This window comes from Columba livia, chromosome 1 (assembly GCF_036013475.1).
Source record: "Columba livia isolate bColLiv1 breed racing homer chromosome 1, bColLiv1.pat.W.v2, whole genome shotgun sequence".
In the NCBI taxonomy this organism is placed as follows: Eukaryota; Metazoa; Chordata; class Aves; order Columbiformes; family Columbidae; genus Columba; species Columba livia.
Genome location: NC_088602.1, coordinates 126,190,462 through 126,218,072, shown reverse-complemented (window position 1 = coordinate 126,218,072; position 27,611 = coordinate 126,190,462). Strand labels below are relative to the sequence as shown.

The 27,611-nt window shown below is 41.1% G+C and overlaps 2 protein-coding genes across 2 annotated transcripts in view; one reads left to right on the top strand and one right to left on the bottom strand.

The window, feature by feature from the left end:
• The window catches only part of GTF2E1 (general transcription factor IIE subunit 1), a 50,031-nt gene extending 38,647 nt beyond the window's left edge, over positions 1-11,384 (bottom strand). Inside the window, exons 1-2 of the mRNA XM_065077346.1 lie at positions 11,244-11,384; positions 2,317-2,794 (exon numbers count right to left, since the gene is read on the bottom strand). Coding sequence (XP_064933418.1) covers positions 2,317-2,764 — 448 coding nt within the window. The 5' untranslated portion in view covers positions 2,765-2,794; positions 11,244-11,384. The remainder of the gene's footprint in view (positions 1-2,316; positions 2,795-11,243) is intronic.
• Positions 11,385-11,530: 146 nt separating this feature from the next.
• Positions 11,531-26,446, top strand: RABL3 (RAB, member of RAS oncogene family like 3). Its single transcript, XM_065077369.1, has 8 exons — positions 11,531-11,686; positions 12,188-12,279; positions 13,461-13,590; positions 16,379-16,493; positions 19,282-19,432; positions 20,112-20,183; positions 21,263-21,301; positions 23,942-26,446. The coding sequence occupies exons 1-8, from the start codon at positions 11,641-11,643 to the stop codon at positions 24,005-24,007; spliced, it is 711 nt and encodes a 236-aa protein (XP_064933441.1). The 5' UTR covers positions 11,531-11,640; the 3' UTR covers positions 24,008-26,446.
• Positions 26,447-27,611: the final 1,165 nt, after the last annotated feature.

Below are 27,611 nucleotides of genomic sequence, written 5' to 3'. Positions count from 1 at the left end.
CAGGCCTTTTAATTCATAAAACTTTATCAAAGTGGCTGCAGTCCAGGAGCAGCTCAGGTCAACCGTGACTGAAATTCATGTGGCTCCCAGCTACCCTTTTGGGAGAGGTTTATGTACAGTGCTGATAAGGGCTAAAGACATTCTTGGAAAAGGATGGCTATTCACTAGCTGATAAACCTTGTTCCTCTGTGTGCCTTGTCCTCATGAGCTCCCTTTGTGAGAGCCAAAAAGGTGTCTCAGTTCTTTTCTAATATGGAATTCCAGAGGAGTAGGAAACAAATGCAGACAACACAATTCACTGCAATATACAACAGCCATTCTCACTCAAAAAAAATTGCTCATGTATTTACCCAGAATGGAAACAAGCAGCTATCTCATGGTTTGGAGACTATGTGACTTAAACAGTAACTGCAGAGCCCTATCCAAACCAGTATTACATGTAAAAGCTCTTTGAGCAACAGTATCATCATGAACTGTTCTAGAGTAAGCTATCATTGACTTAAAAATTATATAAGAAGAAACAGAATATATATACACATTCTAGGCAGGTATGATCTTATTGAAAGTGAGGGTAAACTGGCTATCTTGTTATTTGCATTAATAGTGACAGAAACCAACTGCTGGGAATTGCTAGGAAAACAACACTCAGTCTTCCACCAGCAAAACTGCAAAACACTGTGTGCCAGTGAATGATCCTCCGCTGTGGAGACAGCCACAGCTAGTGCCTGTACTGCAGACAAACTCTAGGTTGACCTCATCAGTTCCTGGAGCACAAGACTGCTGTCAAAGCCAAATCTCAGCATTATTGTCTTCTGCATCTGCTCAACAGCCGATTCTTTGCTCTTGGAACTCACTGTCCACACAGGCTGGGAGGATTCACCTGCAAAGTGTTACTGGTCCCCTTGGGATGAGTGTCTCACACTCCCCACCAAGTTTGTTCTCTGCACAGGTTCTCCTCTCCTTACTGAAGCAAACTGCAAAAGCACTACACCCCTTCAGCTCAACACCCATGGCTTTTAGCTGCCTCAGAGGATCATTACTGTAGAAAGCATGTGCATTTTCTACACTCAGTGGTGAGTCCAGAAAATCTGGGTTGGCACTGCTGGTTTTGGTGCTCCATGAGGGAGCAACTTCTTCTTGGAGAGCTGCACTGGATTACAGCAATGACTTTTCGTTGACTTAGTGGATTCTGCTTGTCTAATACTAGATATAATCTTCATGGTTGTTCAAGTAAAATAGAGTTTCACAGCTCTTGATCTTTGGAGGCAGGAAAGAGGGAAAATGACAGGCTCAACATTTTTTGGGTGTTTGCCCTTCCCCAAAACAGATTAGACATCTGTAACCCTAGATTAAAAGCTTCACTACCCTTAAACAGTGATTTTTTTACAGATTGTCATTGTGATAACTGACACAAAGAACCACACTCCAATGTTTCTGAGAGGTATCCTGACTTTAGCTCTTTTATTTTTGTGGAAAAGTAAGATCAGGACAAAGAATTCAAAAGTGAAAATTTAAAGAAACTAATTCAAAAGGTGGAAGCCTAGTACCCAACCCCTGCTTCCTGCCTTCCCCCCAAAATAATCTCAGATTAGACTAGCAAAATAGGATCTCATCAGGTGCAGGTGTTCTTCCTTTTCTTCCCCGGCACAGAAGCAGAAAGTATTTGGACTGCCCCTGTAGACAATGATACCCAGAAAGGATTCTTACTTCATATGCAGGTATGCATCTCCACTGAGACTGCGACACACACTTGAAAAAGAATCTTGTTTACTCCCAGCCACGGACAAGTCCATAATTAATTTCTTTTAACTTTTGTGAGACTGCTTTACACTGGGGAAACAAGGTTGTGCAGTATAATGACATGGATAGAAGAAAATCAAACAGTAACAACTGACTCTTTGAATGACCATCTCTAAATTAAAAATTTTTGCATATCAAAGTCAACCATATATACGGCCTCTTGGCAAACTAACAGTAAGTCATATAGTTCACAGGCAAGACCAGGTTATACTGAAGAACTGTCAACTTCCAACAAAGACACATTACCTAATTCATCCTAGAATTCGACTGCGATACAACCTCCACTTCTCTACTGCTTGTCACTCAAGCATTTTACCAACACTGCTATTTGCCTGTACAGACTGTGTAAGTCTGTATACATTACTTACGTATTTTGCCCAAACACCACCTGCAGAAACAGAGTGCCCTCTAGCTCCAGTTCAACTCAAGAGAATTTTCCTAAGACTTCGTTTCCTTAATCTCCTGCATTTACAGACAAAGGAGAGAGCAAGAGCATTCTGTTACCTGTAAACTTACCTGTTCTGGGGTCAAACAGCTGGTTGGCTTCCAAGTCTGTGAAAGTGCTGAAGCAAATGGGGCATTTAAAAGAGGCGCGATTGGTGGAGTCTCTTTCATCTGTCTCAATCCTCCTCCTCATGTGGTCCAGCTTGTACTTCACCACATTAACCAGAAGGCGGTAGTTGATGAAGTAGTAGTTATGACGGGTGGTTTTGCCATCTGGAGCTGTCTCTACCCTCATCCTGCATTTGATGAACTTATCACCCTTGAGGGTGTTGAGAACAGCCCGCAACTGCTTCCTATCAAACTTCAGGAGTTCTAACATATCCTCTTCCTTCACACATGGGTTCCTGATGAGAATGTCCAGAGCCAAAGCATGTTCGATGCCGTAAAAGCCACGCACCACGTATTTGGCAAGACGTTTGAGAGCTGCTGGGACCTCAGTGAGGACGTCTGGGTCAGTCATAGCAGGTTCAGATCTTGAGCTTCATGTATACTGCAATGTAAAAAGGCAGATGGATTCTTAGCTACTCTTCTGACTACAGAAGTTTTGATTTTTCTCACTTAGAGCAAAGAAAAGGATGGAGTGTTTTCTATTTCTCTTCCCCAAGCCCTGCACTGCCTCCTTAGGTGTTAATAATGCCAATGCTACAGAAGTAGAATTAGGAAACAGTACCTCTCATGCAAAACAAAATGATGGAAAACTTTAAAAAAGCACACAAGAAACTGGTACCATAACATACGGCAGATTTCATTTCTACTCAGTCACAGCAACAGAACAAGAAAGCTGTCTTGAAGCCGAGCTCCAGCAGACAGCTTCGCAATCAGTTAAGACTTGTAGTTTGGGAGAAGTAGAAAAAGGCTACAGCAAGAAATGTCCTTTGACAGCCCAAGAGAGGAACAGTCTTATGACCCCGGCTGATGTCACTTTATCATACTCTAAGTAGCCCTGCCTGCTTCTAGTCCTCAGACATCACTGGGCAGAGATATTATACAAGGATAGCTTGCCAGTAGAAACTGGTTTGCATTCAGGCAAAAACTCCCAGCTGCACAATGAGAACAGATACACTTTTTCCTTACTTTCTGATAAATAGACCTTAGTCAACCATCTGCAGCATGAAAACTGTTAGCACTACCAACTCCTACATCACAGACTGCTTCAGCCTTGATCTTAGATGAGCAAATTGGTCTTTCCAAAGGGCCGATCCTTCATTTAAAGTGTCTCACATTCAGGCCTTAGAAGACCACAGATAATATAGCATGATAAATGAAGTAAAAGTCAAGACTTAGTGAACATGAGGAGATGATGTGTTTAAAAAGAAAAAGTATTCTATGAAGGGTCCTTTGAGTTACTTACGACAACTTACTGCACTACCTGTGACAATAATTGCTAAAGAAATACTGTATTTTCACTTCATTTTTATTCACCTTAATATCAAATGGCACAAATGGTCATGGCAATTACATGCTTCTGTGACATCCACAGCATCATATATAGGATCATATAATGCAAGGAATTTCTCTTTCTGTCACCTGTGCCACACAGGCAAAAATCAAGCCCCAATAGACAGTGACAGTAGACAACAGCAGTGACTACTCTGAAGCTGCCAGTTTTGTCTAGTGGAAGGAAAAAGGGAAGCAACTCCATAAGGCAGAGAGCAAAGGCTTATTGCCATTTCACAGAGTGGTTTTGCACATTCTCCCTCCACTCTTTCAAGTCTGCCCATCTCTAGGGAATAACAAAATTCCCCTCCACTCATAATGCACTTGGGTTTCTGTGTATGAAATGCTCAAAATAAGCATGAAGTATTATAGATGCTTTTGAAATATCTATTCAGGGGGTTGTACTTTCAGTTAACTTCAAATAAGGCTTTGATTAGCTTTTTTCAATATGAGACTTCTATGCTAGTATAGGATATGAATAACCATTTCTTAAGCAAAAGGTTTCTTCAACTGAAGAACCCCACACCTTAATTTCTTTGTTCATCATTGCTAAGCAATTTTTATCTGTGAACTAATATCATAAATAGTACAACTCTGCCAATCTCAATTTTCACTTCTATTATGCATTTCACACTGTATATGTACCTCCACAGCATTCAAGTCTCAAATAAAGGAAAGAGAAGGTCAACACCAGAAGAAAGAATCTGGACTGATATGCTATTTTCTTCATTGCTATCATAAAACATGCAAGATCCTTTTCGACAAACCCCAATTTAGAACTTTTATGTACACCCCACACTAAGACATCCCTCTGAAATCACCAAGCTGTACAAGTATCCAAGCAGCTGATGACTCACTCATTAGCTAAGACTACTGAAAAATCTGTGATCATTTACCACAATAGCCTGCTTGAATTTTTTTTTTTTTTTTTGTATGAAAAACACTGCCTTCTCAGAAAACTTTAAGCAACATTACCCACTGAAGCTTTACTTCTCTCCAGCCCCTACCCTCTTCTGCAACTGAGGCGGTATGTTCCACTTAAGGGTTATGGCTAGTGCAACTGGAAAGCAATTAGCCTGTCATTTGTGGAGCTTAACAGTAAGTAAATTAAGATGGTCCACTCTTTTTTGCTGTTTGGGTAAAAAAGAACACAAAACACACTTTCATACTTTTCTTTTAAAATGCTTCTCTGCTTGAGCTTTTCTTTTTTTTCTAACTTACAGCCAAATGGTATTCACAGTGCTCAAACTGAAATGAAATTAACAACATTTGTTGACTGCTGGCGTGCAAGCTCAGAATAGCCTACAGAAAACAACGCTCAGATGTCCAGCTCCAACTCCCCTTCAAGGAAATTAAATCGAAATATGTCTACCATGGCATGAATTAGCTGTGAAACAAGTACTACTAGAATCAGTTAGCTTTCTTTTGCATGCCAGAAACACAATGATTTGCCTCACACAAAGGACAGTTTTGTAGAGCTCTGCATTAAATATAAAAGCATTAGCAATAAAAGATGCCCCGTGATAAGTTAGCCTTATAGTATTTTTAAATTTCTAAGTTAGACCCAATCTGAATACCATCACAGGACATAGTACTTGAAAATCAATTTCACTCTGTTTGTATTTTTACAGTCTTTCAGTCACTTAAAGATAAATCTTGCTTTTGACTGAATCTGTCTGCAACACAGCGATACTATTAATATAAAACAATGTCAATGCAGAAGCTGGCCGGAAGCCTTTATTTATTCAAATTGTTAAATCCTTTTCAGAGTTTAATAACATTAATGTAAAGATTTTAAATAAAATAAATAAATTTTAAATAAAACCTGGCACCCCAGAACTAAAAAGTCAAATTTAGAAACTCAAGAGGTTTTTAAGTACGGATCTCAAAACCAAACAAACAAACCTTCTATCTTCACCAATTCACTGTCCCTTAAAAATTCCTTGCAGGAAAAGCTGGCAAAGCAACTTGTAGTGGGCGCAGTGACCTTCAGAACATCAGTTGTAACAAAAAGGAGAAAAGTAGTTTTAAATAAGCACAACTCACTCTGTATACCTCATCTGAGAGCTGATGGAAAGCATTTTCTCTGCACTAATCTCTTTGACAAGCGAGCTGCCGATTTCCACAGCCGCTTTCAAAACAGGTTTACGGCACAATTTCCCAAATGCTGCACTCAAACAGCTTAAACTGAGACCTACCAGGGACCAATAAATAAAACCATCTCTAGGAGTACACACTTTCCAGCAATAGAGATTTAACAATATTTCTTAGTGTCAATCTGTATAAATTTATCTTTTTCATCTAGTGGGACTAGGTGTTTTTGCACAATTATTTCTTCTCCTTTACTGGGAGGTTTTTAGTGACATCCAAATCTTCTACATCCTCAGGTAATAATGAGCATCTTGAATACAGCACCGGTTTTCTTCCAGGCAGGGATATGTGGAAATACAAGCTTCTGAAACCACCACAAACCATTATGTTCCATTAAACTCCACTTCAAAAAGTTGATTAACATGAATTAACTTCTAAATCCTGCAGAAGACAGCCTTTGGGTGAGACAACCAACTGGCTAGTGTCAGCTTTAAGAAAGAAAGAAAAAAAAAAGAACTAAAGCCACCAAAGAACACCCTTGTCAATTGTTCCTACATGAAAGTCAACAATGCTGAACACAACTAACTTAGTTCTAAACACAAGCATGGACACATGTTCATCTAATCAAAAGCAAAGGCTCAAACAAGATCTGTATGGCTGGATAAAGGACATATTTTGCCACATCCTTAATAATCATGTTCTCATATAAACTACATGATCCAGAACAATGGCATATCCTGCTGCCAGAACTCATCAAGCCAGCATGTAACAAATTGTTTCTCTAGGAAAGCCTGACATTTGGCCCACAAAGAATCCCAGGTGACAGCAGATGAGCTGCAAATCCTTACTACCTTTCACCCAGCAAGAAATACAGTGATCCAGCTCACAAATTATAACCCAGTGCCACAAAAATATTAGTTTAAAATACAGAGGTGGGGGAGTGGGGGACTTTACCATTTCATCCTTGAACAGTGATTTCACCTTCCATCAAAGCAGTAAGTCAAGCCTGAATTAATTAAGTGTGCAAAGAAATATGATAACATCTCCTAATAAGGCTTTAATGGACGTGCATCTGTTTTATAATAATGTCTGTACGGACCTTAATAATGTATAAACATCAAGGGACATTGTCAAGGAAAAAAAAAAAGAAAAATAACGCCCAATATAGACCACTACACAGTAAGCACCTAGAGCACCAATAATAAAGCACACCGGACAGGATGACATTCACAAAGAGCAAAAATAAAAAATTCAGAATTTAAACATAGGCTTTATTAAAAGACAGCTGTTGGGGAATTGTTCTGGGTAATTATATGAATACAATTCAGTATTACGGGTATAGGAGGAAAGTAGATCTGTGTATATTATCACAGGAGGACAGCAACCCTAAAAACACTTTTTTTTTTAATTGCTCTGAATGTAACAATAAATACTGATGTGGCTATAAAGGACAACACTGGGAAGAGAGACCTACAGTTACACATTAATATTGGATCTGTTGGGTGAAGAAACACAGTGTATAATCTGTAAAATAGAGATCATACTCTAGGTTGAGTAAAAGTGTATGAGGCAGAGGTCTTGAGCATAACTAGAGATGTCAGAAAGGAAATCAAGAGGAGAGCAAGTGACCGCAAAAAAAACACTCAGTATGATGGAACCAAAGGCCGTATAGAAGACAAAAATTCAACTGAGAAAACATCTCCACTGGTCAGGACTTTCCTGATGCAACGAAGTACCTGAACTGTTCTTCTCTATGTACAAAGATTTCAATAATTCTTTCGAGAACTCAAACAGGAATTCTGCTAAGGATGTTTGATCTGTTTTTCTTCCTGCTTTTCCTGACTAAAGCTGAGATAAAAGATGAAAAGTACTAAAAAGGAGAGACACAATGTAGATTAAACTAGAACTAAAAAAAACCATAAAAACATAAGTCAGCCAGAGAATTAGCCTGGATTTTTATCCAACGCTGCAAGTGAACATCACCCTATTTTAATGTGTAACTTTGAGTCTCACTGTTCATATATTTGACAAGGCAAATATTTTAAAAGCGGGGTCCTGAAAAAGGAAGCAGACTGCTCCTCCAACTCCCTTGGGTACACAAACCCTTTATAACACCCCAGATCTCTTCTGGAGGAAAACTTGGGAGTTGCAGGGGTGTCCGGGAATCTAGGTCTATCAGACATTATGCTAACACTTGGAAAGATACTTCCTCTTTTTCCCCACATCTAATTTAAATTGTCAGTGCTCTTTTTCGCTAAATCTTTGAGACCAGGTTTTGCTGATTTGTTGGGAAAAATGGTTCTGCAGGCTTCTGCCGTAAAATTTTTTAAAAGGAAAAAAGAAAATACTTGCTTACACCACTGACATCTTCTTCAGGAAAAATCAAAATCAGATTATAATAGAGTTCCTCACCTGTAAGCACTGCTACCAGGAGCCAGCATATACCACATCCCACTCCAGCAGGCACTTGCAAACATCAGATCCTAGTTTTGTAGTCTCTCACTCTAATAAAATTTAAAATTATGACTTCCAGAAGACGACGAGGCTAAGCTGAGAGGAGCGATTCTGAATCTTCCTGAGTGAAGGGCAGGAAGGCACAAATTTCAGAACTACAGTGGGAAAACATGCCACCAAGATTTTAAATGTCTGTACAATGTGACCTCAGACACTACTCATCCTTTCCTGAAAATGGCACAGAATCTTCACTTTTCAGTTCTGCTTTTTTTTTGGCCTTTCTCTGTAGTGACTGGATGATGTGTGCAACGTGTCTCTGTTATCCACAACTGCCTTTATCCCACATCAGTTGCAAACCCAAAGTCTTCTGGCATTTTATCAAAAGCTTAGTGAATTCTATTCCTTGGAGGCTTCAGGAATACCGTTGCTTGGCCTTCCTTCTGCACTCCATCGTGATGAGAAATCATCTATTTTCATTGCAAGAACTGCCCTGAAGTATTAAAAGAAAAAAGAACATCTGCTTTCACTCAAATTTTGCCTTCTTATGGGCATCCCATAAACTGAAACCAAGAGGCCACAAGTATCATAGGGTTTTCCTCACTGAACATGATATGTTGTGCTGCAACTGCACACAAAAAGGCTGAAAGGCCTGGCTGAAATTACAATATTTTCACCTAATTTCACAAGTAAAAATATATGAAATCACACAGGATAAGGCCACAAGGTCTAACGATGCAAAGCAGAAATTGAGCAATGCAGGCTCAGGATGTAAATTAAAGGACCCCCTGTGTGAATATATACAAAGAGAAGTCCTTCAAATGCACATTATCATTAACAAACTATTTACAGGTGTAGCTGTAGAAAAAAATGTAGTGCATTATTTATGGAACACCAAACTTAGTGGCTAGAATAGTGAAGGTATAGTTTCACTTTACAGCTTAAGACAAATTATACTCTCCCTCCCACAAAGAAGTTTTTTTTTCCTTCCCAGCGTTCAGCCACAACCCCTGCCATTCTGTGATAATTTTGACAGTTGCCAATTCATGTAGCAAGGCGAACCAAGCTGAGAAAAAAATGAAAAACATACAAAAAAAAAAAAGTAAGGTATTTTACAGGGAGGGCAAGGAGGAAAAGTTCAAGAACCGAAATTTATGTTACCAGACTAGAATCTATACAAAGCAGAGAGTAGAAAGCATGGCTAGGGATGTAGAAGAGTGAGCTTCCCCCACATACTGGCAAAGATGTTTAATCAATTGTAATGTGAAGCCACTAGAACATTTTAACCATGGACATCAGAAATTCTTAAAATTTAAACTCTGATTTGAACATATACCAGTAGAAGTATATCTGTTATTTTGGAGACATTGGCCCTCACATAATGAAGCTCTAAGGTTTGGGGTTTTTTTAAAGGAAAAAAAGAGGATTTCTCACAAATATCAAGCCTAAGAAGTCATGATTACACTCAGGTACAGTGGGCTTAACGCCAGCATCCCTTGTTAAGTTTCTGATAGGAAGAAAGCAGTAATTTTTTTCATACCCTGGATTGTGACACTTCTCATCATGATAGATGATGTGAGTGGTATTGTCTGACTTTCAGGAATTCCAGAAACTAATACAAAGATTTATGAAAGCATCGGGTTCGGAAAAGTCTAAGTGCACCCAGGTGTGGCACGGAAGTGTATATACTGTGGATGTAAGGAATAAAGAAACAGAGAAGCTAAATAACAATATTCCAGGGTAGCTTTAATTCACATGGTTTCTTCTTTAGAATAATTCCCTAAAGCATCCTGTGTGAAAGTGAGCCATAAATAGTATCTTAAAGGCAGTGGAAGGCAGGAATGAAACTCCCATCATCCCTTATTGCTGCCAGAGGGTATTTGCTCCTCTCCCAAGCACATGGCTTTGCCATCTCCCATGCCAGCACTGACACTCAGATCTTCCAGTGCACCAATCTGCACCACTAGAAGACATAAAAAATACCTTTTTTTTTTCCTTCCAGGTTTTTCAACAGTGGTTGAAAGATATTAAGCCACCTATGTTTCATGAAAAGGTAGCTTAACTGTGTGCTGGTGAACAAGCTTTTCAGAATGCCGATCTTCCTTATTCATTCTGAGCCACTTGTAACACAAGTTTGCCAGTTGCACCCATTTAACAGCTTAGCGCCATTATGAGATGTAATGTTCATCACCTTCTCAGGGAACCAGCAAGCTTATGAAGCCATAAGAAAATTAGAGCCCATAAAGAAGATATCTTCTTGACCTGGAGACCTAAATGGTTTCACTGTATGGCTCAGCCAATGGCCAAATAGGGCACAAAAGAATGAGCTTAAAGATGTTCATTTTGACAGCAACAGGCTGTTGAGCCAACACATCCAGCTCATTTCACTGCACCCTAGATTTGTTACAGTGTCAATTACTCCTCAGCTTCCCATAATCTTGTAGCTTCCTTCCAATTACAAATTGCACAGACTGGACTGTAGCAGCAGACTAAGCTTTAAAGCCAAGAGAGTGGAGAGCCCCTCATACTGTTTGTACGGCTTTTCTGTGTGAGCTTCCAACACCCGATTGTGTAGGCTGCTGTAAAAACATGACACTAAACACACACAAACAAGAAATCCCCTATAAGCTGCACACGAGGAGAGGCAGATGGTGGTTTGGAGCCAAAATCGAAGCAAGGCCCCAGGGCAGCGGCCCAGCCGCACACACGCGGGGAGTACGGATCCCCGCGGGCGGGGCCGGCATGCCAGGCCCCTCAGCAACACCCAAAACTGGAGCCAGGGGTCCCCGTGGGCCACAGTACCCACCGCGGCGGGGCCCGCGGGAGACAGAGCTGGGGGGAGGGGGCGCCCGGCCGCTTCCCCTTGTGGCACCGCGTGTTTCCCCGCGCGGTTCGTCCGCTGGCTCCGGGATGGCGCCGCAGGGCGGGCACGGCCGCCGCTCCCCGGGGCCGGCACTGACCTGCCGCCGCTTCCAGCTCTCCCCGCTCCGGGCGGCGCTTTCGGCGGCTCCGCACGGGCACGTCAGAGCCGCGCGCGCCTGTGGCGTCAGCCGGGCGCCGGGAGCCTCGTCCAACTGCCCTCCACGTTCCGCGCGTGCGCGGCACCGCCCCCCTCCGTCCCCAGCAGCCATTCCGCTCCGTGGCTGAGCGGTAAACGACAGGAAAGGGAGCCAATCGCATCCCTACAGAGCCCCAGGCGTTCCCGCTTTTACATGAGTTAAACCAATCAAAGGTGAAAACGACGCCGGTGGTCGAGCAGCCAGCCAATGGGTGGAGTGAAGCAGAAGGATCGTGCGCTGCGATTGGCGGCGCCGGGACAGCCCGGAAGCCTGCAGGGTTGTTGCTAGGTAGGGTAAAATGGCGGCTTTGGACAGGGTCAAGGTTCTGGTGTTGGGCGACTCCGGTGAGTGTCCCTCCCCGCTCCGCCGCCTCCCGCACCCCTCCCGCCCAATGCGCGGGCGTACGGCGAGGGTGGGGGGCATATCCCCACCAACGCGGAGCCGGGGGGAGCTACCCTCCCCGAGGTGCTGGATGGTGCATGCGCACTGCGCCGCTCCCTTGCCCGGCCCCTCTGCTCACCCCGCCCGTCCCCCGGCTGGAATCCGCCGGCCGGAGCCCCGGCTCCCCGAGCAACGCCGGACGGGCGCTCTGCCCGCCCCGCGTCGCGTACCCTGGGGCCGGCAGTGCAGGTGCCCACGCTGGTCTTCGGGGCTTCGCGCCTTCTCCCCGCTGCGCTGCCCCGGCCGTTGGGCACTGGCCGGTGGCCGTTATCGGCCGCCACCGGGAGAAGGGCGGCGAGGGGACTGTCGCGTTTCATCAGTGCTTCTCCCCATTACCCCTTGGTGTCTTTTACCTACCTTAGTGTGATCTCTCAGGGGGTTTTATTCTCTGTGTACACTTGCAGGTGTCGGAAAGTCTTCACTTGTTCACCTCTTGTGCCATAACCAGGTGTTGGGAAACCCGTCGTGGACAGTGGGCTGCTCGGTGGATGTTCGAGTAGGTTATGTGCCCGACCTCTTGCTACTCATGGCTTAAAGCCTAAGGCAGGAGAACAGACTTGACTTCTTTTCATTTTCATTACTCACCGCCCCAGAAAGAAGTGTATTTTAGTGTTTTGTTTTGCTGAGCAAATAATCTTTTGAAGTAAATAATATTAAATGTGAGCCAAGCACTTGTGTGAGCAAGTTTTTCACCGACCTTACAAGGTTGCCAAAAGCAAACAAGATATTTGTCATTTGTAGCACCTCCACTTACTGCAGTGGCCACTGGTGTGTTGCAAGTCATGGAAGTCAGAAGGCAAGGAACTTAAACCGTGCCTCCCTGAGAAGCTCTTAATGCACAACTAAATTGTCAGCCAAACATATCAGGGGAAAAAAAATTGCTTGTTTAATTTGAGGGTACTGACCATGACCATAGGGTTGCTTCTCTTCCTTTCTCCTCGTTGCAGGACCTGCTATTAAAGGAATGAGGATATTAATGTAATACATTTTCAGCCCAACCTACAGTCCTCCTGGGCTGGTGATAAATGCTTTCTCCCTTCATTGCTCTTTGCTGCACTCTCCTTGAAATGTGTTGCCATAGGTTAGGAGTGACCCTGTCTTGCTGTCTTGTGAGTTTCACCTCAAAGAATGCTAAAATATATTTCCAGACTTTGGGGAAAGAAACATGGCAATCCTGATTGACTGTGGAGCAAAACTACCTAGCAGATTCTGGGGCAAAAATTGTTGATTGATTAGTTCAGTTGCGATGTCAATGAAAATTTGGAGAGGAAAAAGATGTGGGTAGTTGGAATCCGATGTGGGCACCTGTGTTAATATTCTTGCGGTACTAACATGTATGTTTTAACAACTGTAAGAAGTCAGGACCTTACTTTCTCATCTGCTTTGGCAATATGTTATTTCTAAGCACATCATGAGGCATTAGGCTGGTTAATATTGAGGTGGAAAAGATACTCCCTGCTGACTTGCCAAGCTCCATCTCAAGTAAGAACTGTGGTATCCAGTGGCCACTGCTTGACTCATTCTATCTCTCTTCTACTTGAGAGATTTGAAATGGTGTCAACGTGAGAATTTACAAATTTCTATCCAATAATCCTTTCAGCTGAATGTGTAAGTGTTGTGTGGATTAACTCCCGTGAGCTGGTGCTGTGGTTATGGACGCTGTGAATTTTTCATCAGATCCATGACTACAAAGAAGGGACTCCAGAAGAGAAGACCTACTACATTGAGCTGTGGGATGTCGGAGGTTCAGTGGGTAGTGCCACTAGTGTGAAAAGCACACGAGCAGTATTTTATAACTTGCTGAATGGTAAGTTTGCTTGGTGTAAGTCTGGTTTTATCACTGTTTCTGTTACAAGCAGTCACTTGGTTCTGAGATAGGATTCCTGTAAGTCTGGCTGAGGGCTATAGTGTTCTCTTCTCTAATTCCAGTATGTTTATACAGGAAAAAAAATTATACCATTTGTAGGCATAATTTTATGGATTCAGTTTTTAACTGGAAAGCTATTTTAGGCAAACCTGTGCAGGTGAGCTTCATCAGCCTTTTGCTACAGTCTTGTTCAGCAGGTGCAACAGGGAGCCTTTGAAGTTGCAGTGATGTCCCTTCCAGCTACACTTGCAGACATAAAGGTTGCCTTCACCTTTCTAGGCCTGATATACATTCAGAAATATTATTTATATTTTATTGTCCATTCAGTTCCAAAAACTACAGCAGGGAAATCATTACGTGAATTTATATGAACTTTGTTAGTGATATCCTACCCTGGCAAATTTGAACTTTTCTCCCATAAAATTGCAATATGCTGATTATCTATGTACTCATTTAATTTGCCACATTATTTGAAATATTCAAATCTTGCAACTTGCTGTGAATAGAAAGTAGTATTTTATGCCTTCTGTTGAGATGCTTACTTAAAGGTTTAGTAGTTCATCTGTGCCATTAGTAAGAGCAAATAAGATATTACGAAGCTAATAATGCAGTGTTTCAGTTGTTACTTTTTGTCATCCAAGGATAGTTCACTAAAAATAGGTGTATACCAGATTAACAACTGCTTTTGAAAAACTGTCTCAAATGTTCTGTTTGATTCTCATTCCTTGTTCCAAGTCATTTGAGGGCCTTTCAATAATGTGTTAAGCTATACAATAGACATTTTTTGCTCTGGGATTATTTAACTAGTTATTTCTTCCTCCTCTCCCAGGAGGAAAACTGTGTGTAGGTACTTCTTGCTTCTATTGTTAACCAGACCTCTGTAAATAAGGTTTGAATTGAGATGTGCCCTCAAAGCAAGCTGCTTTGGTATATGAAAAAATGTTATTTATTTTTGACACCAAATCCACAGTATGCCAGTGAGTGTGGGTCAGACTTGGAAATATTCTAGAACAGCCCATTAGGAGATGAAGTTTTGAACTTACGCATCTGAATTATAATTGATGATGTTATTAACATAGAGTTATTTATCTCCCATGCTGAAAAGATGCTATTAGGCAGTTCACATATGAGAACTGTTGACTTTGGTAGTTAGCTTTGGCTCTGGTTTCATTCATTAGATTAATTCCTTCATTAGAGCTTGTCTCACAAATTGCCTCTGACTGACCTGATGTAAGAAGAGAAGATGAATGCATTCCTTCTGTCTGACTGTGCTTTCTGGGCTTTCAGTGGTCTGAAAAAACTGAGATCAAAAGATAGTTAATGTTTGATTGTGGCAGCCTCTGTGCGCATTGCCAGGGAGACCTGGTTGTTGACCAGGTCAGATACAGTTGTTTTGTTTTAACCGCAGGTCTTCTAGAAGCTTTGGTGTCCCTGGGTCTGGTGTGTGGACTATGATACTCCACGACAGTGACTTGGCAGTGAAGCTGGGGCTTGCAGACTTTAGTCGGGGAGGAACTTTGCCTTGAGTAGCCATTGGTCCTGCCTGACCTTTTTTGATGTTGACGCAGTCTTTTTCTGCTGGTGCAACTAAACTACATAGGTTTTCAGTGAAGCAGATAAGGGAACTGGCCAATCAAAAACTTAACTGGGGAAGAGAGTGTAGAGGTGGAGAGTGCTTCTCACAAATTACACAGCAGTGCCTCTGAATCCATTGCTGTAGGCCAAGTTGTGTTGTGTCAGGCTTTTTCTCCCTATGCTGGAGGGAGATACACAGTTGAGTTGCATTTTTATGTTGTTCCTGAATTAAATGCTTTGAAAGAGGGCTATGGTCGTGTTATGCTGGATATTCTCATAGGAAAGGCTGTGCAGAATTGTGTGGGGTAGTGAAGAAAGTTTGTAGAAATGTGGTTTGTTCATACTGTATACAGTGGGTGGCACCTTTGGGAGTAAAAGTGAAAGATTAAATGAACAATTTTTTTCTACCAGTGGACTGTGTTGAGAACAAATCCTGATGAAGGCAAGGGGTATAATTCCATTTTGTCTTTGAGTGAATGATGGTTTGAAGTCTGGAGGAAGTGAGAACATTCCACAGGTTGCAGAAGGTGTGAATAAATAGAAGAAATTTGCTAGCAGGAGTTGGTAATTGAGTTAGGAACTGTGGTTATCAGAAGTGGGTGTCTGTTAATAGCACAGCTAGGAAGTTTGGCTAGCTGTTTTTCTGTCTCAGAATTTACATTTTGGAAGGATCATGGTAGTGCAAAATGGCAGAAGCTTAATCTTAAATATTTAAAATGTTATTAATTCATGTTTCTACTAGCCATTTGGTGGACTGTGAAAGTTTATCAGAGTCTGTTTCCCCTTGGATACCTCCCCAAATACATATAATTAGTTCTAAAAAATGTAGGGTCAGTATCATTAGGACTAGACAGAGCAGAATCAGGGAATGCCTGCACGCCTCTTATGGATTAAACCCTGAAGTGGCTGTTTGTTCCTTCATTTCATGAGATTTTTCTCTTAGCTCTTATCCAATTCCTGTTAAGCAGCTTTAAAAAAAAAAAACCTACTGCATCCTGATATTTTCAGCTTTATGCGTTCACTGTAACTGAACTGATTATACTTCCCTGTCTTCATTCTCAGATATCTGGGATTGTGCAGATGTCATTTTGGTAAGATCTGGAAAAAATATATATCATTAAATAGCATCTTGCTGTCTTCTTTTTCACTTTAGGGATAATTTTAGTGCATGACTTAACTAACAAGAAATCATCCCAGAATTTGTATCGCTGGTCTTTGGAAGCACTCAACAGAGATGTCGCTCCAACAGGAGTTCTTGTGACAAATGGGTGAGTGAAAAACATACATGCAGGATTAAGGCACAGTAATTCCAAGCTGTTGTGGAAGTCTTTGTTTATACCTAAGGCTACTTCAAGTCCACACAAAATTAGATGTGGCTAGACTTTCAAGAAAGAAAGACAAAAAAATTGAGAGTATCAAGGACAATAACTGTTCTTTTTGTTTTACACTGCCAATCAAACAATTCTGCCAGTAGATTCCTAAACTGTATGACAGAGACTTTGCCCTAAAGGAAAATAGGTTTATGTTGTCCTTCATTTGTCTGAGGCCTCTGTGAGAATGGGTCCATTCCCTGATACCTGAAGACTTAGAGTCATAGAATCATAGAATAGTTTGGGTTGCAAGGGACTTTCAAAGGTCATCTAGTCCAACCCTCCTGCAATGAGCAAGGACATCTTCAACTAGATCAGGTTGCTCAGAGCCCCGTTCAGCCTGGCCTGGAATGTCTCCAGGGATGGGGCATTTGCCACCCCTCTGGGCAACCTGTGCCAGTGTTTCACCACCCTCATTGTAAAATATTTCTTCCTTATGTCTGGCCTGAATCTCCCCTCCTTTAGTTTTGAACCATCACCCCTTGTTCTCTCGCAACAGGCTCTGCTAAGAAGTCTGTCCCCATCTTTCTTAGGAGGCCCTGTATTTAAAAAGTACAGAAAGGCCACAGTAAGGTCTCACTGGAGCCTTCTCTTCTCCAGACTAAACAACCCCAACTCTCTCAGCCTGTCCTCATAGGAGAGCTGTTCCAGCCCTCTGTTTTGGTGGTCTTCCCTCCAACAGGTCCATGTCTTTCCTGTACTGAGGCTCCAAAGCTGGACACAGGACTCCAGGTGGGGTCTCACCAGAGCAGAGGGGCAGAATTTCCTTCCTTGACCTGCTGGCCATGCTACTTTTGATGCAGCCCGAGATAAAACTGGCCTTCTGTGCTGCAAGTGCACATTACCAGCTCATGTCCAGTCTTTCATTCACCAGTACCTCCAAATCCTTCTCCACAGAGCTGCTCTCAATCCCTTTATTCCCCAGCCTGTATTGATACTGGGGGTTGCCATGATGCAGGTGTGGGACCTTGCACTTGGCCTCGTTGAACCTCATGAGTTTTTCATGGGCCCACTTCTCAGGCTTCTCCAGGTCCCTCTCAGTGGCATCCTGTCCCTCAGACGTGTCAACTGCACCACTCAGCTTGGTGTCATCTGCAAACTTGCTGAGGGTGCATTCGATCCTGCTGTCTATGTCATTGATGAAGGTATTAAACAGTACTGGTCCCAGTATGGACCCCTGAGGGACAGCAATTGTCACTGGTGTCCATCCAGACACTGGGCCATTGACCACCAGTCTCTGGGTGTGACCATCCAGCCAGTTCCTCTTCCACCAAACAGTTCACCCATCAAATCCATACCTCTCCAATTTAGAGAGAAGGATGTTGTGAGGGACCTTGTCAAAGGCTTTACAGAAGTCCAGATAGATGACATCCATAGCCCTTCCTTTGTCCACTGATGTAGTTACTCTGTTATGGTTACACTGATGTAGACCTGTGTGTCTGTACTGAGATGTGCAAAGCCCTTGTAAAGGAAGCGTCATAGGTTGGCATGTCTGTGTTCCAAAAGGCCTTCCCTCAATGCACCGAGACCGAGGAAGTTCATTTAATTATTTTTCTGGTTTGGGTGGGGGAATCACTTCAGGAGTATGGCTAAAATAAGTTCAGAAAACTCTGCTTAAACAGCATGTTCATAATTAGCTTTCTAACATCTTGTCAAGTATTTTCTCCTGTAAGTCCATGCTCCTGTTATACATGTAGTCAAGGAGGTGTTCGGATCACTGATAAAGCTCACACATGAGCCGGAAAGCAATAATAAGGAGTAGCTTTTTGTGGGAAGAATATCAATTGTTTTCTGCCTGTGCTGGTACACAGGTGTTTCTGTAGAAACATGAGAGAACAGAAAGAGGGTTTGCATTATATAAACTGCAGATTTATCCAGTGTTTCCACATACAGGTTCTTCACAATTGATTTAGTTTTCAGAAGCTTAACTTCTGTCAGGGACAGATGCTCAGCCACTAGCGATTGCTTGGTCAAGTTGTTGCTGTTGGTTGTAAAACTACTTTCTAGAAATCTTTATTCAGGAAAAATGGCATACAAGTAATTATCCTAGCTGAGGGGAATGATTGGAGCTTGATTTTGTGATCACATTTAATTGCAATACTATTAATTTTATAAAGGCTATCTTTGATCATTATTCATATATCTGAATCAAAGCTTGTTGGAATTCAGCTTGTAGTGGCTACCCTTACTTGAATGCAAAACAATTAGTAACTTGCCACCACAGAACTGTCGTTGCAACAACCCTCTTTGATCTAAGGTAGAAAGGAGTAGTGTTTCACTGTTGCAATTTATTTCATTGTCCATCCTTAAAAACAGTATGTATGTAGGAACTCCAGATATTCAGAGATGCTAGCTCCCTGGTCTGTCTCTGGTTGCTGCATACACTTGGCACAATACTGGAATTCCGGTTTCTTGCCTGCTTGTCTTAGCATTTCTTCTGCAGTTCATCTATGCTGAGAAGAAATCAAACTCATGTGGTTTCTCTTTCCTTTCAATTCCTGTGTAATGACTTAGATGCAGAAGACCTTCCTTAATATACAGTTACAGCACATTCTCATTTAGATAGGTAATGACCCTTAATAAATAAATGACTGCTATTTGAAAGAGACAGGGGAGCTGATGGTGCCCCTGTACCCACTTACATGACCATCACTTTATTCAGAATTGCATTTGTTTTCGTCATCAGTGACTATGACCGTGAACAGTTTGCTGATAACCAGATTCCACTGCTGGTAATAGGAACTAAGCTGGATCAGATCCCAGAAACAAAGCGCAATGAAGTTTTGACCAGAACAGCTTTCCTGGCTGAGGATTTCAATGCTGAAGAGATAAATTTGGTTAGTACCCTTGTCACCAGTGTTGTTTTTCTTTTATATGGGACTGATTTCAATTTTTGGTAAGTAAAGATGTTGTTACAAAAATTGGGCTTTTGGAGATTTTCTCAGTAATGCTGGAGTCATAAAAATTTTGACTGGCCATCCCCCTTGCTTGATGAAATGATCGTCTTTGTTTCACTATAGGGAAGTATGGGGGGTGTTAGATAAGATCACTGGAGCTTAGAACTGATGGTTGGGAGTTTTCTCTTCCCTGTTCTTAGTTCTGACACAGACTATCTTTGAATGAAACACTGAGATCACTTTATATATATACATATATATATATATAAATGTATGTATATATATGTATAAAAAATATACATGTGTTGTGTCAATGCTTGTATATACATACACATGTATGCACAATCTCTTGTATAGTCTGTAGAAATTATTCGCCAACTGTATAGCTGGTGGCAGAAGGAAGACATGGAGCACGTAGCAGGGCACTTAGAATTCTCTGATTGACTCACAGAACAGAAGTTGAACTTTTCTTTCAAATGACTGTGGAGCAGAAATGAGCAGATACAGTGTTTTTCCTAACTGATTGCATGTGCCAGGGGAAAAGGTATGTTGATTTCCTTGTGGTTCCTTGCATTTATTTCCTTGTGCTGAATTTGGTTTTGTCTTCTGTGTGTTCTAGGATTGCACCAATCCTCGTTACCTGGCTGCAGGTTCATCCAATGCTGTCAAGCTAAGTAGGTTTTTTGATAAGGTAAGTCAAGTCAAATTACATTTTATTGTTCTGTGTATTGAACGCTGTCTGTGATTTGAACATGGAACAACAGTCAGCTGCTCCTTTCATGTTCCATTTTTTTATTTGGTCCAAGCCAAGTGTGGGGAGGCCAAGGATTGATCTACCTTTGGAAACCTCCAGAAAATAGCTGATCTGCTTGAAGGTTTGATTCTTGGTCTGCTTAGAACAATGAAAGAGAACTCACAGATGTGCAGACACTCTGCATATGCTTTTGGAGTTCTTTGGTAGGGCAGAGGGTTTGCATTGTGCTAAGGTAGTAATGTGGGGAGTTACAAAACTCTGGTAAGCTCTGTTGCTCCTAGTTAAAGCCAGCTTTGAAGAATGAAGAAATTTGGCATATGAATCTCCCTTCCTGCACAAGAGAGCACCAAGGCTTACTGTGAAAATGACAGAAGGAATGCTCTAGTTTAAGCATACCCTGGATGAAGAGATCACAGTGGAGCAGATCACCTCCTGTAACAGAGCACACTTTAGAAAGAGACAATTTGGCTTGAATTTTCTTTGGAGGTGGGTGTAGGCTGCACAGGGTGATAGAAATAGCTTTTTGGTTCTTAGATTAATGGTATTGCCTCCATAGGTATCCTTCAGCACAGACAGTTGGTGCTTCGCTCTCAGAGAGCGAGTCGGGCTGCCTTGTCTCAAGCATCCCCTATGCACAGGGGCTACTCAGAACCATTGAGTTGTTATGCACAGGCAGAACGAGCTTTTTCTAGTGCTCAGAACAGCTTCACCTGCAGAGAGTGGTGGTAATAACTGACTGTGATGTAGTAAGGAGACATCCAAACCATCACCTCTGTTACTAAAGGGGGCTGACTATATCAGGTGTGTGGAAATTGAGGATAACACAGGTTTACTAAGAATGGTGGGAGATAGTAACTCCTGTGTATAATAGAGCATTGCGCTTAAAGCAATAGGCCTTGTGCAGGAGATGTGGGTTCAGACCTTGTCCCATTTAGCTGTGAGTTTCAGTGCTCATGTGTGAAGTGTTGGAATCTGCATATGCTATGCCAGCTAAGGTCATTCTCTGTTTTTCACAGGTCATAGAGAAGCGATACTTCTTAAGAGATGGCAATCAGGTTTGTCATTTTTCCTCTTTTTTTTTTTTTTTTTGTTTCTCCCTGTGTAATGGGAAGTGCTGACAGAGACCTCTTTAAAACATGGGCTTTGTGTGACTTAAATGATAATCTATGCTGGTACTTGAGTTTTTAAATCTATGGGAGCACAGCTGTTTTCAATAGACACAAAAAAGACTGACTTTTGTCTGCTGAAGTATTTGTTTGTAATGTGATTGGCAGTATTGGCAGTAAAATAAGTAAGTATGCTAACATACTAGAAGTTGCAAAAGTGAAGTAAAATGGGTAAATACGATTTCTTTCAGATCTGTCAGCTTTAGGCTGCTTGATTGCTGATTTAGGCCAGCGATACTGTCCTGGAGGTCAATGAAAAGGCTTTTTTTGCACAGCTGGGACTAGCATTTTTTTTTGTACAGGTAGTTTTCATAGAGCCAGTGGAGCCACAATGAAAATGGCAGTGTGATAGCAACTTGTGGTTCATTGCTAAATGGCTGAATTAACTGTTTTCAGTACAGTTGGTGAAGAACTAGCAAAATTACTCTTCTGGTTTGGGCAGGCCACTTCAACTTTTTGTGCCCCTTACCTTCCCATATGCAGAGAGTAGAAGGGTTCCACTTATCATATCTGTGAGGTGCTTGCAAATTACCGTGAATGGCACCACTGAAATACAAGCAAATGTATCATTAGATATAGCTGTGCTGAAAGCCCCTTAGGGAGAGTGGGGAAAAAATACTTGCAGATTACAAAACGCTTACTTTCTTTGAGCATTTTTTATGCCTTTTAAAAATAAATTTGCTTTTTCCTCTTTCAGTTCTGCATTATGCCTTTTTTGCTCCCCTCTTCCTTCTTCCACAAATCCCAGTGAAATTAAGTCTCCCTTTCATGGGGATAATAGCTTAATGCAGAAATCTGCTTGTGTGCTGATTCTTTTTGATGCATAATATAAGATTTTTATTTTTCTTATTTGATCATTTTTAGTCACTAGCCAGGGATTAACTTTATATTCCTTTTGGCCACGTGCCAAAGATTACAGCTTTCTGATGACTACTTTCACCAAACTCACTGAAAACAGCTCAAAAGCTTAAAGCAGATCTTAAGCAGTGGACAGTCCTATTTAAAGAGACAAAATCCAAATTGGAACTGGAGATTTCATTATAACCTCTTAATGTTATTATTTGAAATTATCTACTTAATGTAAGTCTTACAAATGTATTTGTGGGTTTTCTACAATAGGTCTCTTCGATCATTCGTGTTTTGAGGTATTTCTGTTATAGACTTCTTCAGGATGAAAGAATGATAAGTTTCAAATTGTAGCTATGGCTTCAATCAGATTTCTGAAAAATAAATAATTGTTACTCTTAATTAGTGACTTTGATATAAAAAAATGCTAAAGCAGATAAGTTTTTAGCTATGGTGTTCTGCTACTTTTTAGTTACAATGATTGAATTTTCCTGTTTGAATTCCCAAAGCAGTTTTGATGAGATGAACCTTTGTGCAAAATCTGCTTGATTTTTCCATTAGAGATGATTGCTTTTCAGAGATGAACGAAACAATTCCTGAATTAATACCTTGCATATCTGTTTGAGTTTTGGGCCTGAAAAACCTAACTAAATTTAAATTATTTTTTTAGTGTACTTCTATTTTGAGTAACCTCTTTAGCTTTCTCAGTTTAGCAATGAAGTGTGTAACCTAAATAGTATACTTTTTATTATAATTTCATCCCATACCTTCCATGCATGCCCATGTTCTCCTGGTGTGATTTGTAGTTCTTGGTTGACACCTTCCATTTTCATGTACTGTATTTCCTGTGAGAGTGTGGAATTGTTCTGGGAGGACGTGTTTACTGGGCCTGCTCTTTCTGCTTTTATGTAATTAGATATCTAAAAGTTATTCTGTTTTGTAATCAAATAGTTGTATGATGCCACCAATAGGACAGACATCTTACACAGCATTAGAAAGCAGTGCATGTTTTCTTTTAGGGATTCACAGCTGCATTGCACTGCAAATCTGTTCAAAGTATGCTTAAGCCAGAGAAGCTTCTGATGGTTTCAAGTAGATTTTCTTTGTAAGCACTCATTGTCATGGGGTAAGCAGTGTCTACAGATTGGCTGCAAAAGCAGGAGTGCTAATCCTTTACATTGTTGGAGCCATTTCTATTATGATTATTTTCCTAAAGCTTTCAGCAATTGATAAAACTGTACTTTCAACTACCAGTGAAGTGCTGCTGTCTTAGATTAGAAGGCATAAAGTCTGAACAGCTGTTTAACAGAACTTGGTAACATTATTTTACAGTTTTAAAAATTGAGTAGAAATTCTTGTATGCATCTGAATCCTGGAGGAAATATGGACTTTGAAATCTGCACTTAACTGGTTTAGGATTTGCCCCCAAAATTAAACCTTTTATTGTAATGCTTGCCAAAAAGCCTTAAGGAGCTCCATAGAACAGACGAGCTATGCTTAAGTTTTGCATCTTGTTTAATTGATGGTGCTCCTCTAGCAGTAAGCTTAAGCATTTTAGTCCTGATTCTCAAGATGGTGTAGAAGAGGAAGGCGTTGCAGTTGGCTTGGTAACAGGCACTCACATGTGGGCTAGAGGGAGCTCATGCTGATTCTGATGTGACAACTAATCTTTCATGTCTCTAGATTCCTGGCTTCTCTGAAAGGAAAAGGTTTGGAGGAGGAACACTGAAGAGCCTTCATTATGATTGAGCACTGAAGAAGTGGAAGATGACTCTCTGAGTTCCTAATGACATTCCCAATCTGACTGGATGCTTAAAGACAGTAATGCTTATGTCAAGCAGAATGAAATGATATTATGCTTTGGCCAGGTAAAGTGCTGAAGCTACTTTTTCTGGAAAAGACTTGGGGAAGAATTTCCAGAAATCTAATCTGAAGCCTGAAGCGTTTCTTAGGATTGCAGGCTGTCTGCTCATATGGGAATATTTTGGGAAAGTGTGCAATAAATTGAATGCCTCTCACACAGCTGTGGGAGACTCCATCATACACAGCACATATATGTGATATCTTTTTCTCCGTTTTGGAAAAGTTATGGACAGTCTTTGCAATTAATTACATTCATCTTATCTCTGAAAGAAAGATGACACTGAGTGGGCTTCTTATTTATAGTAAAGTGAACAAGTGAGCAAAATGTAAGGACGGGTAAGGAATGGAAAATAATAAATGCCTTCCTTAAATGAATGATGTTGTCTCACCTGGAACACACTGTCTAGCCCTATTCAAAGGGGATAAAAGAAAAAAGCAAGAGATTAAAAAGGATTTGAAGCCTTAAGAAGAAAATGATGAGTAGAAAACAAGTGGTATTAATTCTGCTGCTTAAATTAAAATTGTTTACCTTGGAGAGGACAAAGTGAATCAAGTACTCCTGTTTATCTTTTCATAATTGAGTGCGGCCTTGTTCTTAAATTAAAAGGCAATGCATTGAAAGCTTATGGCAAAAGTATGTTTTTATACAGTGTTTATTTGGAACAAATGTGAAATAGTCTTACTGAGCCTGAGAGCTTAGTGGATTCAGGAAACATGAAATGCAAGAACACCCTCTGAATTAAAATGTGTAGAAATTTTAAAGGGAATTTAAAAAGTAGAAACTGAGCATGATTAGAAGGAAAGTTCTGTGATAGGGATGTTTCCTTTTCACATTTAGTACAAAGGATAAAAGGAGACTTGACCTGGTCTGATCTACTGTCCAAGCTCATGTCTTCCTAAATAGCGCAAGCTTTGCATGGTTTCTCACCTCATAATTATATGGCATGGCAAAAGCCTGATTTATGGCAGTGTCTTCTTTCCCTTCCTTCCTCACAGTTACCTCTAATGGTTAAGCCTCTGGCAAAGGCAAACTAAGAGCTAGAGTTAGATATAAATAGAGATCATTAACAAATGGGCATAGAAAAAAGTAAAATGCTGGTGTGAAAGTGACAGTAAGCAGAGTTTTGCGGTCTTCAGATTACATCTGCCTGCAGCTCTTCTCTATCAGCTGCTTGGAAATAGTAGAAAACTGCCTATTGCCACTAATCAGGCACAAAAATGACAGCTGGGTACATGAGTAAAACTTATTAAAAATATGAATACTTTGCTTTTCCTTAGGCCATTTCCAGAAAGCTCTTGGAGCATTTGCAGACATGACTGCAATACGTTTTTAGAGGCCTGTATGAAATAGGTTATTAGTTTACATTTACTTTACAATTAGGGAAAATAAGGTACTGAAATATTCATAGCAGATAACCCATGTCTGAGCTATGCAGCTCATGACAGCAGCAATGTCTCTGTCTGCTGCCTTGACGATGAAAGGTGGAATTATTTTCTCAAGGTCAGGTTCTGTCTTAGGGTAACCAGATCTTGGCTCCCTCAGGTTGCTGAGGAACTGCAGAGCAGAACAAGAAAGCTGGGCTATTTCTTCCTTCACCCTGTAGCTTCCTTAGCAGAATTGGAAGCGTTGCAGAGTAAGGGAGGCCATTTAGTATAAGAGGCTGCATGAAGCAATAGTTGCACAGGTCTTTGATTCAGAATGAGCAACTCTCCACAGTAGCCCCCTTCAATTAATGAAAAAAGGACCATTGCCCAGCATGCTGTAGGGTGGTCTAAGCCCTCATTGCAGCTTACCTGTATTTGTGCATTTTGCTCCTGAGGCTCTGCAAAGAAGAAACGAAGTCTTTGTATGAGAAATCTTGCAAAGGTCAGTTCATATTCCAGGAAGAGGAGACAACACATAGGTGCTGTGCATCAGTGGCAATGAAGGTGATGCCAGTCAGGATTTAGGACCAAATTAGAAAAAGATGCTGTTGTGATAGGAGGAAGAGAGGATAAAGGGAATAATACAGAGGAAAAGTAGAACATGTGGGCAAGCAGTAGAAGGTTAGCAGACTGAGAGAGAAGTTTGCTTGAGGGTGCGGCTCCTGCCCCAGGCTCAACTAAGTCTGTCTGGTCATGATATCTCCATGAACTCTGCCCAGGATATTTCTGTCCACTCTTGAACTGACCTGCTGTGTGGTCTGACAACTGACTTCATGGTCAGTCTCACTATCCTGTCTGCAAAGTGAAGGAGGCTTCCCAGGAGACTAAGCTCTGATGAATCTGTTGATCAAATTGTTGTGCTTTCAATACACCAGAAATTAAAGAGTTTACTCTTGTTAATTTTAGTCTGTGTGTTTAACTTCAAGAAAATGAGTAATCAGAGTTGTTCCAAGCTATTTGTGTTGTCACAGTATTTATTCTGATACTATCACCAACCTTAACTCTGTCCTATGTAAACAAATCATCTAACTTAATAATTAGTTTTAATGCACTGAAATCCTTTAGACAGTTCTCATTTGCTTATAATTCTAAAGGGCAAAAGCTAAATTTCTGTGGTGTTCTCTATCTGTAATCTTGAAAAATGGCTGTAGACCTGTCTGACCAGGATTATGGTGCTTTAGCATTTGTGGTCCCAGACTAGAATAGATTGCTCTTAAAACACTTGAGTGTTTTTTTTTCTATGTATTTTGTACCTACAGTTCTAGTATTTTATCAGGGCTGAGGTAAGGATATTAGCGTATTCAAGTTATGTTTAAATATAATCCTGAAACTTAATGTTTTCTCCATGCTTGGGGTTTAGATAATTGCAGTATCCCTGTCTCGTCATTTTCACATTTACATGAATGGCACATACTGCAGCTCTCTTGAAATAGCTCCATATGGTTTTTGTTTTGAGTGGTAGCTTCTGTTTTTCTAAATGTAATGCATAGGCAGAATGGACTGAAAATTATAAATAAGAAAAACCACAGGGATTGGCAGAAGCTGTTGCAGGCACCATTAGCCTGCCAACTACAAGTAGGGTGAGATTAGGTCCATCTTTATTTTAATCAGAGGTAATGGCTCCATACACAAGTGCTGCCAGTTCAGCACCACACCTTGTTTGTACCCATATTGTTGTTGTGTATAGAGCAAGAATACCTCACACTTGTGGCGTATATCAAGTGTTCATGATCCAGCAGGCGATGTGGAATGACTGTCCCAGTTCTTCTTTTCATGGAGTTTTACCCTTACTCACTGCCCCATCCCTTCTGTGCTTCCACTTTGCTTCTGTCTTAAAATGTCTGAGCATCAGTTTTAAATTGACACTAAAGGAAGACCTGTGTTGATATTTCTCCCAAATGCAGGCTCATGCAGGTACACTTGGGATGTGTTAGACTTCCCATGTGCACACAGGTGAAATGTATAGCAAATAAACAATGAGCCTCCCCTCTTCCCAAGGCGCTTTGCGGAGCTTTCTGGTTGATTTATGACCAGTTTGACGACTGAGGGGATAGTCAGAAGCATG

Coding starts and splice junctions, on each gene's coding strand:
- RABL3 (XM_065077369.1), top strand. CDS start 11,641: ATGGCGGCTTTGGACAGGGTCAAGGTTCTGGTGTTGGGCGACTCCG. Junction 13,591..16,378: donor ATTTTATAACTTGCTGAATG/GTAAGTTTGCTT, acceptor TTTTCACTTTAG/GGATAATTTTAGTGCATGAC. Junction 19,433..20,111: donor ATGCTGAAGAGATAAATTTG/GTTAGTACCCTT, acceptor TGTGTGTTCTAG/GATTGCACCAATCCTCGTTA.